We start from the raw sequence: 19,573 nt of genomic DNA on the forward strand, positions 1-19,573 counted from the left end.
AGCCTTCAGTTCTAGATGAGGAAACATTCTAGAAGTATAAGAGTGGCTGCCTCAAGAGTTGGAGGATGGGGTGTCTTCAAACCAAGGCTGACTGACCACCTGTCAGGGATGCCATTGGATGGAAGTCTTATTCAAGTTCAGGTCAGGCTAGCCGACCTTGGTGGTCCCTTCTGACTATTGAGATCCTGTGTTTCTGTTGACTGTGAATCCATTTTCCTAAAGAGATATTGTTAAGCAAAGTAATCAAGTCTTATGGTGCTGTACTGTACATATGTTAGGAACATTATAAGTTAAATAAGTTTTTCTGGCCTGTCCTCAGTTACCTAACCCACACCTATGCCATTGTTTCTGTGGGAAAATGCATTCCAGGCTCTACTTTGCCTCCTTTGCTAATGCATAGAACACTTTAGTGCATTTTCTCCTCAATCAAATCCCTACACTACATCCTTTGCTAAAAGGGAATGGATAATACCCCAATTGTAGATGTGAAATAGGAGCAATTACTTTGTCCTAAAACCCATAAGGGAGAGGCTTAAGGTTTTTCTCCCTGGGGGCATCATCTCTCAGTCCTAAGTGGTAATTTGACAGAACCAACTCTTAAAATTTGTCATTTCCTTTAGTTCTGTGGAAGGTGTCATTTTATTGAAGGACTATTACATGGGCATAGTTACTTTTTTATTCTCTGATGTAAGACTTAGTTTGGAAACTGCTGAGATCTCAGTGAGAAAGGTTTGCTTTCATCAGAATGGACAAAGAAAATGGAATTGGATGCATTCTTTACATTTGTGCTCTCCTGACCTGTTGAGTAACTTTGTAGAAGTGTGAATGTTTACAATTCTGGAAACTTTGGTTTTGGGGAGACTTTTGGGCAACATATTTTCCATAAAAGTTTTGAAAGAACTCCAACTGATTCTGTGTGTGTGTGTGTATGTGTGTATGTGCACGTGTGTGTGTGTTGAAGAGAGATGGGAATTATATGCCGGAAATATTTTTACATCTGCCAAAACAAACATAAAAATATCTAAAATAAACAGAAAAGACTTTTTTGTTCTGTCTTAAGTATTACTCTATATCCTATTTTGCTGTTATTGTTCAGTTGAGTCCTACTCTTCATGACCCCATGAACCAATGCTGTCCATGGGTCTGTTTTGTTTTGTTTTGTTTTGTTTTTTTTCTGGCAAGGATAATGGAATAGTTTGCCATTTCTTTCTCCACTGGATTAAGTCAAACTGAGGTTAAGTGACTTATTCAGGCTCACACAGTAAGTGTCTGAGGCCAGATTTGAACTCTTCCTGAGTTTTTCCTGACTCCAGGCCCTATCCACTGAGCCACCTAGCCTTCCTCTCTCCCATTTATTTTATTTTTTGGTGAGGCAATTGGGGTTAAGTGACTTTCCCAGGGTCACACAGCTAGTAAATGTCAAGGGTCTGAGGCCAGGTTTGAACTCAGGTCCTCCTGAATCCAGGGCCAGTGGTCTATCTACTGTGCCACCCAGCTGCCCCTTCCTCTATCCCATTATTAACTTATTTCCCATTCTGATTCCTTCAATTTCTTCTTTTATTGCTATTGCTAGCATTTAACATTTTTTTTTTTTGGGGTGGAGCAGTGAGGGTTAAGTGACTTGCCCAGGGTCACACAGCTAGTAAATGTCAAGGGTCTGAGGCCGGGTTTGAACTCAGGTCCTCCTGAATTCAGGGCCTGTGCTTTATTCACTTTATCCACTGTGCTAGCTGCCCCCCCCCATCCCATTTAGACCCATTGATTTCCAAAGTGGGTTTGAATCCCTTCCCCACTTCCCTCAGATCCTTTATCTTATTTAATCAAGCATTTGTTAAGTGATTGCTAAGTTCCAGATGCTGGCTCTAGGAATTCAGACCAAAGTGAAATAATACCAGCCTCCTAGGAACATCTATTCTGGGGTAATATTTATAATCCACTTTCCCTTTGACCGCCAATCAGGGGTTCTTAACCTCTTCTGGGGGCATGAACCCCTTTAGCAATCTGATACTACTTCATATTATTGTGTTTTGTTGCCTCCATCCATAACTGAAGGAAATGCTAAATTTCAGTTAGAGATTTGTTAGTGAGAATAAAGATGTGATGATGTTTTTTTCCCCATGTCAGTCCAAGGATCCCAGGTTAAGAACCTCTAATCTAGAACCCTAAGCAGTTCTCAAAAGAAAATACTTCTCTGAAATTCTGGGACCTCTGGATTGATATAAGCCTTGGCATTAAAGTAGCAGGAAAATCCTCGTAGTATATTTAATTGGTAATTGACTACCTAGAGAAGTGTGAGAAACATTACCGAAGGGGAGTGGGGAGGATGGAGAAAGCAGCATGTTGGCATGAGAAAACATCGCCTTTACAGCTGTGCACTTCCCTCTTCCCCTGCTGTGGGAGAAGCACATTCGACTTTGGAACGTTTGTCATGAGGCATTTGGTTGCCTGCAAAGCTTTTTGAGGTCATTTAATTTAACTTACATTGCCATTACCTGAGAGATATGAGACCCAAATGGGCCCTTGTAACTGACAGGGGCAAGAAGGGGGATGTTTTCTTATATAAATCTATAAGTTCTGGATTTTCGTCTCCATCTTATTTAACTTAGAAGAGTACATGGGTGCTGGGTTGTTTTTCCTCCTTTCTTTTAAACAGTATCATCGTTTAAAGAATATATCCCTTGGCATGGTTGGTTATGAAGAGAATGAAGATGATAGAATTGGCTTGAAAGTGTGCAAACAACATTACAAGAAAGGCACTGTGCTCCCGTCCAATTATACCCTCAACATAGACAGTGAAGTTGAAATAGGTAATGTATCAAAAATCGTGATAAACTACCATCTTCAATTGTTAGAGTGAACATATATCTCTGCATATCACTGAAGGGAGCAGCACTTATCCTCTCTGACAGGAATCTTTTCTGTTATTCACCTGGAAATTACTTGGGTGAGGGAAATTCAAGATGGAGGGAATTCCAGGTATGGGAACTCCCACCATGAATGTGGCTTGGAAGATAAGTCTTAATGAATTGCCTCAGACATAAAAAGGTAAGTCACTTTTCCAAGGTCACATGACCTAGACGCAAGTTGAACACTGGTCTTCACCCCCCAATAATAATCATCAATCATCATAACTAACATTTATATAATAGCTAATATTTACATAATTCTTTGAGATTTACAAAGAGCTTTTTAAAAAATAACTTTTTTATGTCTTTTGGTTTTTTACATCCTTACAGTTTCTCCCTGTATCCCTCTTTTTCCCTTCCTAGAGAGCTATCCCATATAACATCGTATTTTTTTAAATTAATTTAATTTTTTTTTTGGTGGGGCAATGGGGGTTAAGTGACTTGCCCAGGGTCACACAGCTAGTAAGTGTCAAGTGTCTGAGGCAGGATTTGCATTCAGGTCCTCCTGAATCCAGGGCTGATGCTCTATCCACTGCGCTACCTAGCTGCCCCAACATAGTATTTTTAAAGACAAACAAACAAACAAACAATCAAAAAACCCAGAACTGATCAATATATTTAAAGTTTGAAGACATAATCATTATGTAACTCATATGGACCCTCGCACCTCCATGAAGGAGTGGTTGGGTGCATCCTCATATCTTTTCATTTGAGTCATGCTTGATCTTTATTATTTTGCTACATTCATTTTTTTTTTTTTGGTGTGTTCTTTCCATTTACATTGTTGTAGTATATTGTATACTGTTTTCTTGACTATTTACTTCACTCTGGATCAATGCATGAAGATTTTTCCATGTTTCTCTGTGTTTATCATACATATCATTTCTTTCAGCACAGTAATATTCCATTACATTCATGTACCACAATTTCTTTAGTCATTCTCCAATCTACTCTGTTTCCAATTCTTTGCTACCACAGAAAATGATGCTATAGATATTTTAGTATGTAGGGGATATTCTTATTATCTATAGATTCCTTGTGGTATAAACCCCAATTCTTTGGTTTAAAGAATACGGACAGCTTAGTCATTTTATTTACATAATTCCAAACTGCTTTCCAAAATGATTGTACCAATTTATAACTCCATCAACAATTCACTGGTATATCTTTTATCCCATAACTACTTCAATATTGACTATTGCCATTTTTGTTTTCTTAACCAATTTGCTGGGTACGAGGTGGAAATCTCAGGGTTGTTTTGTTTTTCACTTCTCTTATTGATTTGGAGCATTCTTTTCATGTGCTTGTGAATATTTTGTTATTCTTTTCAAAATTGCTTATTTGTATCCTTTGGCCACTTTTCTACTGAAGAAAGGCTTTTAGACTTATCTATAATTATATGTATTGAATACCAAACCCTTATCAGAGAAATTTTTTTTTTGGCAGCACAATGAGGGTTAAGTGACTTGCCCAGGGTCACATAGCTAGTACGTGTCAAGTGTCTGAGGCCGGATTTGAACTCAGGTCCTCCTGAACCCAGGGCCAGTGCTTTATCCACTGCACCACCTAGCTGCCCCATCAGAGAAATTTAATTTCCAAATTTTTTCTCTCATTGGACTGCCCTTATTATCCTATTGCATTAATTTTGTCTATGCAGAAGTTTTTAATTTTTTGTGTAATCAAAGTTACCTGTTTTATCTTTTGTAATTGCCTCTATCTCTTTTTTGGTTAAGAATATATTTCTTACCCACAATTGTGATTTATTTCTCTTTTGATTTTTTAATAGTATGATCTTTAATGTTAAGATTGCATATTGGGGGCAGCTAAGTAGAGCACCAGCCCTGGATTCAGGAGGACCTGAGTTCAAATCTGGCCTCAGACACTTGACACTTACTAGCTGTGTGACTCTGGGCAAGTCACTTAACCCTCATTGCCCCGCCGCCCCCCCCCCCCCAAAAAAAAAGATTGCATATCCATTTAGAACATTATGGAATAGAGTATAAGGTGTTGGTCTAAACCTAGTTTCTACCAGACTACTTTCTTGTTTTCACAGCAGTTTTTATCAAGTAAGGTGTTTTTTCTCCAAGTAATTTATGTTTTCCTTTTCATTGAATTCCTTTGTGTCAGATTCTCCCTTGTGTGGTCTTTTCCATTGATTTACCTTTCTATTTTTTAATTAGTTCTAGATGCTTTTGATGACTACTGCTTTATGATATAGTTTGGGATTCTGAAAATGCTATTCATGCTTCATCCCTACTTCTTTTTATTATTTCTCTTGATATTCTAGATCTCTTTTTCTCTCCAAATGAATTTTATTATTCTTTTATCAAGTTCCAGAAAGTGTGCCCTTGGTCCTTTAATTAGTATAGCATTAAAAATATAAATTTACATTGGTAGTATTATCATTTTTATTATATTGGGCTAAGAGCTTTACATACATTATGGTATACAGCATGGTTCAGTGAAAAGAACATTGCTTCTAGATTCAGGAGTACCGGAATTCAAATCCCACCTTCTGTTGCTTAGTACCTGTGTGACCTTGGGTAAGTACCTTAACTTCCCTAATTTTCAGTCTCTTCATCTGTCAAATGAGGGGTTAGACTAGGTGGCCTATGAGGCCCCTTTTGTCTCAATCTATGATCCCATGAGCTCATTTGCATTTCAGGACAGCCTTATACACCAGGGTAAAATAGCTGGTCAGGTCTAAGGTGGAATTTGAACCCAGAACTTGGTGATGCCAAGTATATCTTTGTGTCATTTATGTCATGCTGTCCACACTTTGGTATATACAGTAGTTTACTCTGAACCCTAAACTATGTTTTGTTTAGCGTTATCATTTTAAGTGAAAATTACTATTCTTTGTCATTATTATTATTTTTTGTGTGGGGCAGTGAGGTTTAAGTGACTTGCCCAGGGTCACACAGCTAGTAAGTGTCAAGTGTCTGAGGCCAGATTTGAACTCAGGTCCTCCTAAATCCAGGGCCGGTGCTTTATCCACTGCACCACTTAGCTGCCCCTACTATTCTTTATTAATGGAAAATATTTTACTTGGTTTTATTAGGTTTATTGTATACAAATGTCATGCATTTAACTTGAGATGCTGATTGCTTTGAGTCTTGGGTGTGGATCCAAGTAGAATGGATAAAGCAGTATTCATCCTTACACCCTTCTCTGCTGGTACAGGTGGCTGGGCAAAATTTGAAATTAAGACTTTCCATATATAGTAATCATAGCTAACACTTATATGGTATTTTAAGGTTTACAGTATTCTTTACATATGTGCTTTTGGTCCTTGAAATGACCCTGTGAAATAAGTACTATTATTATCCTCACTTACAGGTGAGGAAACTGAGGCTGAGGTAAAAATGATCTGACCAGGATCACACAGCTGGTAACTGAGGCAGGATTCAAACTCAAGGCTTCCTGACTCCAAACCTACATTACCATCAGCCTTTGACCACGTATGCAGGGAGCGGGTTGTTGGTAAATTGACATAGGAACACAATCAAAAAACCTACTTCCTCCCCCTCAGTGCCTGCTTCTGTGCTCCCCTGTCAGCCAGCTGTTGTTTGTGTAGCCAGGACCTGAAGAGCAAACCCGTAGCTCCCAGTCTTCTTGGAGCTTAGGGAAAACCTTGGCTGGGCTCGCCCCTTATTGACCAGTGATGATATCATTCCAGACAGTCTTTGAGGATAGCATGGCAGTGCCCAGTGATTAGTTTTGTCAGATTTTGGCCTGTTTGGTGAAGTGTGGCCCCACTCTACCCCTTTGTGAGTCCAGGAGTATATCATAGACCCCACTATCATGTTTAACCATGAGGGACTTTTAGATACCCTCTCCCTTCCTCCCCACTGTGTGCATGTGTGCGCACACACACACACACAGACACACACACACACAGACACATACACGAGGTTTTTGTCTTGTGATAGGAATATAGGTTGGGTCTGAAGATTTGTCCAGTGACCTCTTATTAGCAACCTATTTCCAATGTTTCACAAAACTGGAGAGTGTTATTATTCATTTTCCCCTCAAAAACAAGGTCTAGAAATGTGGCCTAAATGAATATCTGATGGAAAAGCAGTTTTTGTATCCAGACTATTTGGTAATGGGGTTGCGGATCTTGTAATTCTAAGTTATTTTCTTTGCTTTTAGAAGACGGAATGTTTTCACCATATGGCCATTGTTGGACTTTATTATCTATATTTTCTTTACAAAGAGAAACTTTTAGCAGAGGAAACAGCTACATAGCCTTGTTTTAAAATGAAAGCTTGGTGACTCGAACTACTCAAGCCCTTCACTGAAGATAGACATAATGTGTGAAAGAATTCTTTCTGAGTAATCCTACTTTTGTTTTCTTGTAGTTCAGACCTGTGGATTTCCATTTAGGTTGAATAGAGGAAAGTTTCCAGATGATTAAATAATGCTTTCAAAATACCAGTATTCAAAATACCAAAATTCCATTTTAAAATTTATGTCAATTACTATTAATAATAACGTATGATGTATTAGATAAATCCCATAGCCATGAGCTTTATATTGAAATTAGCATTACTGTCTTACAACTGAGTATAGTTATTAGATGAAATTATTTTTATCCACCCTATAATATCTTCTGTAGCATTGTATATTTATAAATATATTTTTGTTGAGTCATTTTTTTCAGTTGTCTAACTCTTTGTGACCCCATTTGGGGTTTTCTTGGCAAAAGTACTGGAGAGGTTTTCCATTTCCTTTTCCAGCTCATTTGACCAATGAGGAAACTGAGGCAAGCAGAGGTTAAGTGACTTGCTCAACATCACAGAATTAATGTCTGAGGCTGGATTTGAACTCAGGACTTTCTGACTCTTAAAGCTTTTGCATGACTGTATTTCTGTCAACCTTAGGAATGGGAAATGGAGTTAGAGAGAACATACATCAGGATTCTGCTTACTGGTTTTATAATCAAAATAGGATCATTGAATTAGAGCTCCAAGGGGCTTCAGAAGCCGGATGAGAAAACTGAGACTTAAAGAGGTAAAGTGATTTTTGCCTAAGATCATACAAGATGTAAGAGTCAGGTTGGATTTGGATCCAGGTCATAGGATTATGGATTCAGAACCATAAGGAAATCTTGAGATCAGCCTTTAATTTTGCAGATAAAGAAACCGAGGCCCCGATAAACTTAAGTGACTGGTCTGAGGTCACGCAGATAATAGGTGTCAGGACTGGTATTTGAACCTAGGGCCTCTGATTTCTAAGTCAGTCTTTTTTTTGCCATACCATACTAGTACACTGCATCCTAGATCCTTTAAAGGTATAAAGAATAGTAAAACAAATTGGAAATATTAAAAAACAACAGATTTTAAAAGATAATAACTAAATTTATAAAATTATACTCACATTTGCTCAGTTGTTAAAGGACCAAGTGGACATTTTCCCATCTTTTCTTTAAAATGCACTGGCAGTATTTTCATTTTAATAAAACCATAACAACATTAAACAAAATGCGTTGATTTGTTGCTATCTTTTTTTTTCTTTGTTTAATGACATGTTTTATTCTTTCATTGTTTCAGATTGTATCCACTTAGACGTACAGACCCTTGCAAGTGGGAGTTCAGGGCATTGGATGAATTCTTCATTTTTCAGTCTAGAATTTTATCGGTAAACATGTTTAAACTTTTTTTTTCTCATTTTGCAGTTAAAAAAAGGATTATATTGATGGATTTGGGGAAGCAATGGCAATTGAACACAGTGGTTTAAGAAGAATTTTATCTATATATGCATATATATAGATAAAATTTATATCTGCATATATAAATTTGTATATACACACACACACACACATACACACACACACATATATATATAAAACCCATCAGTCATCTCTTTATCCATACCCACATCCCCATCAAATGAGCCCTCCTCTGTAACAAAGAAAACCTGTTAAAACAACCCCTAGACAGTATATGCGATACCAAGCACGCATAGTCACCTATATCTCTACCAAAGAAAATGAGAGCATTTCATGATCTTTTCCCCAGGACAAAGATTGGCCACTGCAATTTATCTGAGTTGAGTTGCCTTTTAGTATTATTTTCATTCACATCATTATAGCCATTGGGCAAATTGTTCCCCTGGACCAGCTTCTTTTATCCTGCGTTCATTTCTTCAATTCTTGCCTCAAATCTCAGAATTTCTCATTTTTCATTTCTTGTGGCAAAATAACATTCCATCATATTCACATACCACAGTTAGTTCACAGCCACTTTTCAATCAATGGGCACCCACTTTTATTTCTTCCCCCGCAAATACCGATTTGAGTGTTTTATCTTAGGCGAACCCTTTCTATCTTTGACCTTTTTGGGGTATAGTTCCAGCAATGGGATTCCAGCTGGGTCAAAGGGTATGGATATTTGAGTGACTTTTCTCCTCTGATTTCAAATCAATGATGTTTTCCATTCAGGCTCTTACAAGTCGAAATCTCCTTTAACCTAAAAGGCATTGATCTACAGACAATCCATGCTCGGGAGTTACCAGACTGTTATGTCTTTCATAACACTGTAAGTGTGTTTTCCATTTTACCTTGTATATTTTTAGGCTCATTTTTAATGTGAGTAGTCCAGCTCTTTTTTAAAAAATATTTTATTTTTGTCCCCAATTACATGTAAAAACAATTTATAACATTCCTTTTTTTTTTTTAAGTTTTGAGTTCCACATTCTATCCTTTCCTCCCTCCTACTCCTCCCTCCTCCCTGAGATGGTAAGCAATTTTATATAGGCTATACATGTGCAATCATGTAAAAACATTTCCATATTAGTTATTTTGTGCAAGAAAATTTGAACAAGGAAGGAGAGAGAAGAATGGTGTGCTTTGGTCTGTATTCAGACAACATCAGTTCTTCTAATGGCAGATAGCATTTTTCATGATGAATCCTTTGGAATTGTCTTGTATCATTGTATTGTTGAGAATAGCTAAAGTCATTCATAGTTGTTCATTGTACAATATTGCTGTTACTCTATACAACTTTCTCCTGGTTCTGTTCACTTCACTATGCATCAGTTCATATAAGTCTTTCCAGGTTTTTCTGAAATCATTCTACTTTTCATTTCTTACAGAACAATAATATTCCATTACAATCGTATACCTCAACTTGTTCAGTCATTCCTCACTGGATCAGTATCCCCTCAATTTCCAATTCTTAGCTGCCACAAAAAACTGCTAAAATATTTTTGTACAAATAGATTCTTTTTCTTTCTTTTGGATCTCTTTGAGATACAGACCTAGTAGTGGTATTGCTGGATCAAAGACTATGCCCATTTTTACAGGTCTTGAGGCATAGTTCCAAATTGCTCTCCAGAGTGGTTAGATCAGTTCACAACTCCACCAACAGCACAATAGTTGTCATAGTTTTCCCAAATTCTCTACAACATTTATCATTTTCCTTTTTTTGTCACATTAGCCAATATTATGGGTGTAAGGTGGTACCTCAGAGTTTTAATTTGCATTTTTATAATTAATAGTGAATTAGAGCATTTTTCATATGACCATATATAGCTTTAAAATTATTAATTATTTTTGCAGGACATTGAGGGTTAAATGACTTGCTCAGGGTCACATAGGTAGGAAATGTCAAGTGTCTGGATTTGAACTCAGGTCTTCTTGAATCCAGGGCTGGTGCTTTATCTACTTCATCACCTAGCTGTTCCTACATAGAGCTTTGATTTATTTTTCTGAAAACTGCCTGTTCATATCCTTTGACCATTTCTCAATTGGGGAGTGACTTGTATTCTTTTTTTTTTTTTAGTGAGGCAATTGGGGTTAAGTGACTTGCCCAGGGTCACACAGCTAGTAAGTGTTAAGTGTCTGAGGCCGGATTTGAACTCAGGTACTCCTGACTCCAGGGCCGGTGCTCTATCCACTGCGCCATCTAGCTGCCCTGTAACTTGTATTCTTATAGATTTGACTCAGTTCTCTTTATATTTGAGAAACGAGACCTTTATCAGAGATACTTGTCTGTAAAAAAATTTTCCCCAGTTTTCTGTTTTCTAATTTTAGTTGCATTGGTTTTGTTTGTCTAAAACCTTTTAAATTTTATATAACTAAAATTATCCATTTTGCATTTTGTAATGCTCTCTATATCTTGCTTGGTCCTAAATTATTCCCTTATACATAAATCTGACAGGTAAACTATTCTATGCTCTCCTGATTTGTTTATGGTATCACTTTTTGTGTCTTAATCATGTACCCATTTTGACCTTATCTTGGTATATGTTATGAGATGTGTCTAGTTTCTGTCATACTGTTTTCCAGTTTACACAGCACCTTTTGTTCCAAAAGCTTGGATCTTTGGGAGTCTTCAGCTCTTTGTAGAACTAAATCTGGGGGGAAAACATATTAAACTCTAGGACATGAACACACTGAAATTTAAACTAGTAAACTGAAACCAGATGGCCAGTAGACATGTAGGTGGCACAGTGCATTGAATTCTGTGCTTGAAGTCAGGAAGATAAGAGATCAGGCCTACCTGTGTGGTTCTGGGAAAGTCACTTAACCTCTCTTTAACCTCAGTTTCCTCATCTGTAAAGTGGGGATAATAATAACACCTCCTTGTAGGGTTATTCTGAGGATAGAATGAGATAATATTTGTAAAATACTTGGCAAACCTTGAAGTACTGTATAAATGCCAGCTATTATCATAGAAGGTAGTGTTTTTGTCATGAAACGTAATTTTCTTTCTTCAATAGTAAATATGACCTTTCCAGTGGGACAAACATGAAAATGAATAGGGGGAGGGGAATGAAGATATTGAAAAGAAGAGTTTTCAATGAGCCCTGTGTTTCCTAGCTGCTTACACATAGTAGGTGTACAATAAACATTTATTTAATTTTATTATAATGAAAATACTTGAGGATCAGAAGCTTTTTTCAGTATTTACCCAGTGTTTTTTAACTAATAATGTTGCTCAAGGAAAGACAGTATGATATAGTAAATAAGAGAGCCAGCCTTGGAGTTAGGAAGACCTGGGTTCTAGTCCTTCCTTTGATATATATTGGCTCTGGGGCAATGGGCAAGCCACAATACCTCAGTTTCCAAGATAACTCTAAGACTTCAAGGTACACACATGTTGCCTATTTGTGGAAGCTGGGAGTTCTTTGTACTGATAAAATTATGGATTTGGACCAAAAGAACAGATTATGTTAGGTGGTGCATTTGGGGGAGGAGTTTAACCTAATTAAAATGTCCATTTATATATAGAAAAAAATATATAGTATTTTTCTTAGGGACTATTTCTTTTGTTCCTCTTGCCCCCAACCTCAGAAGGGACACATTTCAGTGTGGGCATAAAAGACACCACTTTTTCACTTTTAAATTCAAGCCTTTATTTCTTTTATTTAGAGATAGCTGATTACAATTTTTTTTTTTGGTGAGGCAATTGAGGTTAAGTGACTTGACCAGGGTCACACAGCTAGTAAGTGTTAAATGTCTGAGGCCAGATTTGAACTCAGGTACTCCTGACTCCAGGGTCAGTGCTCTATCCACTGCGCCACCCAGCTGCCCCTGATTACATTTTTTAAAAAGCCTAAATGCTTGATTGCTGTCATTCATTCAACAATTTAAAATGTGATAAAAGCTATCTAGAAGATGGTAGTGATTGTTTCCTCAATCACTATACAAGTTGCAAAATAACTATTTGGGGATGAGGGAGTGGGGAGGAGAATAAGCAGAAAAAAACCCCCTAATCTTAGATATCAGTAGATTTGAATGAAATATTGGAGGGCGGGGTGGTTCAGTTGTAGATGGAGCTTTTAAATTAGGGCTTATACCTGTGGGTGTAAAAATGAATTCATAGGTACAAGCTATGCTCTACACATTTGGGGCTTGGCTTTCCTCAGCTAAATTTGGGCTTACGGATGTTATCTTTAATTCATTGAAGTTATTAAACTATTATATGCAAGGTATTGTGCTAGGTGGGAGTAATTAAAAGATGAAAATGTACACAAGCCCCACCCTTAAAGAGCTTTGCAATCTCCCATTCCAAAATGGACTCAGAAATGCAATTTTCAGCAGAGATGAATATAAGAAAGGGAACAGGCTGAATGCATATTTAGGAAAGTATCTTTTCTTTGGCTGGGAATATATCATTTCTACTTTCAGTTCTGTGAATATTTGCCTTCAATTTGTGATAAAATATAGTCAACATTCATGATTTCCGTATCATTTTTGTTTGATTTTTTAAAAAAGCATGCTTCTAAAAAAATTAAATAAAAAAATTTTTAAAAATTAAAAGTATGCTTCTCCATTACTTTTCCCAAAGTAATTTGCTTTTGTTTTTTCCCCAGTTAAAGTGATTCAGCATTAAATATGGAGAATTTGAAAAGGGTTTTGTGACACCATTTTTTTTTGTTTTTTGTTTTGTTTTGTTTTTTTAGTGAGGCAATTGGGGTTAAGTGACTTGCCCAGGGTCACACAGCTAGTAAGTGTTAAGTGTCTGAGGCTGGATTTGAACTCAGGTACTCCTGACTCCAGGGCTGGTGCTCCATCCACTGCACCATCTAGCTACCCCTGTGACACCATTTAAAAACATTAGAGGTACCATGAAAGCAGGCCTGGCCATCCTTGGGTTCCACAGAATTTTCAGAACTTCATGTGCAGTCTTTGGGGCAAGGGTGAATGAAGAGGGAGCTAGTGTGAGAAAATGAAACATTTCACAAATGAATGGTGTCAGCATTTCTTCTGTTTAGTATAACAACTGGCTTTGGTGTTAGCATTTGCTTTTGAAGGGGGAAGAACAAAGATGGTGGCTCTTTGACACCCATGCATTGCAGTCAGGACCTTTGGTCATATTATAGACTCCCTTCTCCTAGCCCTTCTAGAACCCAAAAAGTTTTGGGACCTTTTGATGCAGTATGCATCTCTTTGACAACAGTCTGGTGAAACCCAATGGATCCCTTCTCAGAATAATGTTTTTAAATGCATAAAATGAAATATATAGTATTAAAAGGGAATCTGACTATTGAAAGAGTCATCAAAATATTTTAAAAATAAGTTCTTGGGGCAGCTAGATGGCGTAGTGGATAAAGCACTGGCCCTGGATTCAGGAGTACCTGAGTTCAAAATTACTAGCTGTGTGACCCTGGGCAAGTCACTTAACCCCAATTGCCTCACCAAAAAAAAGTTCTTGGACTTTTAGGTTAGAACTCCTGCCCTAGAGGATTACAGAATCTGGACAGTGAGAAACTAGCCTGAATTGAGTTGCATTTAGTTGTACTTTAATTATTTAGGTGATCTAAAAAAACTGCAAAGAAGTGCAAAAGAAGAAATTTTTACCCTATATGAATGTGTAATAAAAAAAATAATGGTCTCTGGATTACCAAATAAATTTTTTTTTGGTGGGGGACATCTTTGTTATGGGTAATATGAATTCTTCAAGTCATTCTTTCCATATTTTCGTCTTTTATTGTTGTTTAGTCATTTTCAGTCATGTCTGACTCTTGGTGACCCCTTTTGGGGTTTTCTTGTCAAAAACACTGAAGTAGTTTGCCATTTCCTTCTCCAGCTCATTTTATAGATGAGGAAACTAAGGCAAACAGGGTTAAGGTACTTGCCCAGACTCTGTGTGATCCTGGCCAGATTTGAACTCCAGGCCTGGTGCTGTACCCACTGCGCTACCTAGCTTCCCCAAGGATACAAATACAATACATGAAATAATACCCACCCAAGAGGAAGTAAGGGGGTTAGACTGGGTAATCTCCAAGGTTTCTTTCTTTTTTTCTCTCTCTTTTTTTTTTTTTTTTTGGCGGGGCAATGGGGCTTAAGTGACTTGCCCAAGGTCACACAGCTAGTAAGTGTCAAGTGTCGGAGGCCAGATTTGAACTCAGGAACTCCTGAATCCAGGGCCGGTGCTTTATCCACTGCGCCACCTAGCTGCCCCTCCAAGGTTTATTTCTAGTTATAAAATCCATGACCTGAGGTTCTGGATGTGGAGTAGGGTGATCCGGGGCTGCTAGAGATACAGATTCCAGCTTCGAGGTCTTGGTAGCCCTTTTCTACTCCTGGGCTGTGAGGAAATGCACTCGAGGTCCCTTCCTCAGCCCCACGGGGGCTACACATAGGTCAAACAGCCATGTAAGGCCTCCATCTTTACCGGGTCCCTCTGTTGCCCACACCAAGCTTTCTCAATATTAATTCTTCAAGTCATTTTCTCCATATTTTTGTCTCTACAGATTACCTTTAACAATAAAGCTCACAGTGGTAGAATAAAAATCTATTTTGATACTGAGGCCAACATTCAGGAGTGCAAAGACTTGCACATATCTGGATCAAGTAAGTGTGGTAGGCATATTTCTCCTATGAATCATAGATGATTCCAATGATGGTGATGGTGGTGGTGATGATTGATTGATTGATTGATTGATGATAATGATAATTTTTATAGTGCTTTAAAGGTTTGCAAAGTATTTTCTTTTCAGGAGTGTGTGTGTGTGTGTGTGTGTGTTATTTGGGTAGAGTAGATATTTGCTCAGAAAATCCAGTTTCAGGTTTCATTAATAGGTGATATTTTTTAAGAGCCTGAAGGTTTGCAAAACACTTTATGTGCCTTTTCTTTTGTTTGATCCTTATGATAATCCTGAGACAATTTTTTTTGTTGTTGTTGTTTCCTCAATCACTATACAAGTTGCAAAATACTGGGGATGGGGGAGTGGGGAGGGAAATAAGCAGAAAAAACAACAACCCTAATCTTAGATATCAGTAGGTGAACAGTTGTCATATCTGACTCTGTGACCCCATTTGGGGTTTTCTTGGCAGAGACACTGGAGTGGTTTGTCATCTGCTTCCCTAGGGCATTTTACAGATGATGAAACTGAGCCAAACAGGCTTAAGTGACTTGCCCAGGGTCACACAGCTAGTATCTGAGGCTGGATTTGAACCCAGGTCTTCTTGACTCCATGCCCGGCTGCTCTATGCACTGTATCACCTAGCTGCTCTATGAGACAATGACCACAGGTGTTATTATCCCTGCTTTATAGATGAGCGAATTGAGAATTAGAAAAATTAAGTGATATCTATGTGACCTTAAGCCAATCATCTTCTCTGTTACCTTATCTGCAAAATGAGAGAGTCGTACTAGGTCATCTCTGGGGGCCCTTCCAGCTCCAGTCCTATGAGCCAACGATCTAATAATAATAGCTGGCATTCATAGAACCCTTAAAAATGCTAATTTGCCATCCCTTACCCGTGGCCACACACCTAGTGGTATAGGAGGGTGAGGACTGGGATTCAGAGCCAGGTCTCTCCTGGCTTCATGTATGTCCTTTCCCATGATGCTTCTTCTGTATCAAAAGGCATATTTCAGAGTTGATTCTCCCATGTTGTTAGTCACTTCAGCGGAGTCACTCCAGGGGAGAGGGAGAACATAAACTTTCCTAAGGGGAACATTGAAATGGACAGTATGTGACGCATGCTTTCTGATGATATAACTCAAGAGTCTGGATTCTTCCATGTCCTTTGCCATTTTCTTCTGTCTAATGGACTTCAACATGACTAATCTTTTAGTGTACCCTTGCTGTTGAACTGAGTTTTCCTCTGGTGCTCTGCCAGACGGTGCCTTTTGCTACTTTAAGTAATTCTCTGATTAGGCCTTTTAGCTAAACTAAGAGTGCATTAGCAAGATGTCCAAAGCGTTATTCCTTTTCCTCTTGTAAGTATCTTATTGCCTTTCTTGATGCATTCCCTTTCATTTGGGACATGGCTGTTGCTTTTAAGTTGTAAGTAATTATGATTATAGAGTTCCTTCCTGAGACTTCACAAACTTAAATTTCAGTGGAGCCCTGGAAACTGATTTAAAGGTGCATACATACACAAAGGGAAGGGAGGAAGAGAAGGGAGGGAAGAAAGGAAGGAAGAAAGGAAAGAAAAGAGGGAGGAAAGTAAGGAAAGGAGGGAGGAAAAGAAGGATAGGAGGGAGGAAAAGGAGGAAGGAGAGGAGGAAGGGAGGGAAGGGAAGGAGGAAGGAAGAAATAAAAAGGAGGAAGGAAGGAATAATTCTGGGCAGTGGACTTAGGATTTCTAACAAGCAGTGATGATCCCAAAATTTAATGTGTTGCCTTGGGAAGTGTACAGTATATACAGACAAGAGGCTGGATGGTTCTTTAACCACAACGATAAAAATACTACTACTACTAACAATAGTTAGCATTTATATAGTGCTTTACAGTTTGCAAAGTGCTTTATGATTATTATCTCATTTTATCCTCGCAAAAGGTAGCTGCTATTTTTAGCCCCATTTTACAGATAAGGAAACTGAGGAAGACAAAGGTTAAGTAAGGAGTCTAGAGTCACACAGCAAATAAGTGTCTCAGGTCAGATTTGGACTCGGGTCTTCCTGTCTCCACAACCAGCACTGTCTCTACTATGCCCACTGGCTGTGGGGTATTGTGAAGGACATTTGTCTTTCAAGGGTGGGGGGGCTTTTAATTCTGAGATCAGTATGCTTGTATGTGAAACATAAGTCTGAATGTTGTTTAAAACAAAATTCACTTCCCTAAAAATGTCCATGAATTCATAGTTTCTCTCTGCCATGCAGGTCCTCTTTTTTCCCCTCAAACTCTTTTTCTGTGGGCTGTTTCTACTTTCATCCTCGAATCCCTACATTGGTTCCTCACTGGTAAAATGAAAGGGTTGCTGTTGGTCTCTGTGATCCTTGCTGGTTTCTAATCTATTCTCCTGTGATCTTTGCCCTTTCCATCCCAAATATCGTTCACCTGCCTCTCCCATTTAATTAGGCCTGGCACATAGTAGGTTCTTGATAAAGGGTTATTGGTTGGTTGGTTGATTTTGGACTGGATATGTGATTTCATTGGTGTAAGGAATTCCTTTTACCAGTGCAGATCATCTCACCTGTTCACAGATGTGGACAGTTGTCTGGAGGCAGTAGTGACTTGCCCAGGGTCTCACAGCCAGTACGTATGAGAGGTAGGCCATATGATCTGGATCTAATCCAAATGATATCTCAGAGCCCCTGTAATCCAGCCCCTCGTCCTACAAATAAGGAAACTGAGTTCCTGGAAAGTTGAATGACTTGCCCCAAATCATACATCTAAATAAGGGCCAGAGGCATAATTTGAACCCAGGTCCTCTGACTCCAAATTCATTGTTATTTTCATTGTACAATACTGTTGTCCACATTCTGAGACCAAGTGTGTTCTAATTTAACCTAGTTCCAATTTTAGGTCATATCCATTTTCTCTTCTCTCCTCTCCTCTTCAATTTCAAATGTGTTATATGTATAGCTTGCTTGCTTTTTTTTTTAATTGTACATTATAAATTCAACATCAGTTTAAAAGCTGTCTGGCTCTTAATGTGTCTCTCTCCCAATTTCCTTCTCTTCTGTGCATTTAAAAAAATGCTTCATGGCTGTCCCCTTCCCTTCCCTTCCCTTCCCTTCCCTTCCCTTCCCTTCCCTTCCCTTCCCTTCCCTTCCCTTCCCTTCCCTTCCCTTCCCTTCCCTTCCCTTCCCTTCCCTTCCCTTCCCTTCCCTTCCCTTCCCTTCCCTTCCCTTCCCTTCCCTTCCCTTCCCTTCCCTTCCCTTCCCTTCCCTTCCCTTCCCTTCCCTTCCCTTCCCTTCCCTTCCTTCCCTTCCCTTCCCTTCCCTTCCCTTCCCTTCCCTTCCCTTCATCACTATTACCTCTTTCCCACTGCAAAGTCTCCACCTGCAAAAAAAAAAAAATCTCTTCTTTGTCCAATGTAATGAAACAAAGCAAACCCACACATTGGTCCTGTGTGAAAATATATGTCTCATTTTGTACTTGAAGTCTATCACCTCTTTGTCAGGAGGTGAAACATATCTCATCACTGATCCTTTGGAGCCATAGTGGGTCATTGCACTGATAAGAGTTCTTTAGCCTTTTGAGTTGATTGTCTTTACAATGTTGTAGGTCATTGTATAAATTGTTCTCCTAGTTCTACCTTTTTTCTTTTCTTTTTTTTTTTTTTAGGCAATTGGGGTTAAGTGACTTGCCCAGGGTCACACAGCTAGTAAGTGTTAAGTGTCTGAGGCTGGATTTGAACTCAGGTACTCCTGACTCCAGGGCCGGTGCTCTATTCACTGCGCCATCTAGCTGCCCCCTGGTTCTACCCATTTTACTCAGCTGCATCCATTTTTAAAAAATATCACCTTTATTTCCTAATATATCTCCACTCACCCCCTCTCCCCTATAATCATCTCTTACAGAAGAATAGAGGGAAATAAAACAGTTCAGCAAAATTACTCCCAGCCCCAGTCATGTCCAATACTATATATATATATATATATATATATATATATATATATATATAGTCTTCCACACCCATAGTTTATAAGAAAAAGAGGGAGATACATTCTCAAATCTCTTTAGGACCAAGAGTTGTCATTATAATTTCTTTCCATTTACATTGTTGTAGTCATTGTGTGTATTATTTCTCAGGTTCTGCTTGCTTTGCATTACATCAGTTCATATACTTCTCAAGCATCTCTGAATTCTCTACATTATTTCTTATGGCACAGTTATATTCCATTGCATTTATGTACCACAGTTTATTTAGCCATTCCCCAGATAGAATCAAGGGTGCTGGGGCAGCTAGATGGTGCAGTGGATAAAGCACCTGCCCTGGATTCAGGAGTACCTGAGTTCAAATCCGGCCTCAG

The 19,573-nt window shown here is 38.4% G+C and overlaps 1 protein-coding gene across 1 annotated transcript in view; it reads left to right on the forward strand.

The window, feature by feature from the left end:
- MCOLN2 (mucolipin TRP cation channel 2) overlaps positions 1–19,573 on the forward strand; it is a 92,984-nt gene that overhangs the window by 40,181 nt on the left and 33,230 nt on the right. The window contains exons 4-7 of the mRNA XM_044005139.1: positions 2,654–2,807; positions 8,462–8,549; positions 9,352–9,448; positions 15,114–15,213. Of these exons, the coding sequence (XP_043861074.1) occupies positions 2,654–2,807; positions 8,462–8,549; positions 9,352–9,448; positions 15,114–15,213 (439 nt within the window). The remainder of the gene's footprint in view (positions 1–2,653; positions 2,808–8,461; positions 8,550–9,351; positions 9,449–15,113; positions 15,214–19,573) is intronic.

Source organism: Dromiciops gliroides, chromosome 4 (assembly GCF_019393635.1).
Source record: "Dromiciops gliroides isolate mDroGli1 chromosome 4, mDroGli1.pri, whole genome shotgun sequence".
NCBI classification, from domain to species: Eukaryota; Metazoa; Chordata; class Mammalia; order Microbiotheria; family Microbiotheriidae; genus Dromiciops; species Dromiciops gliroides.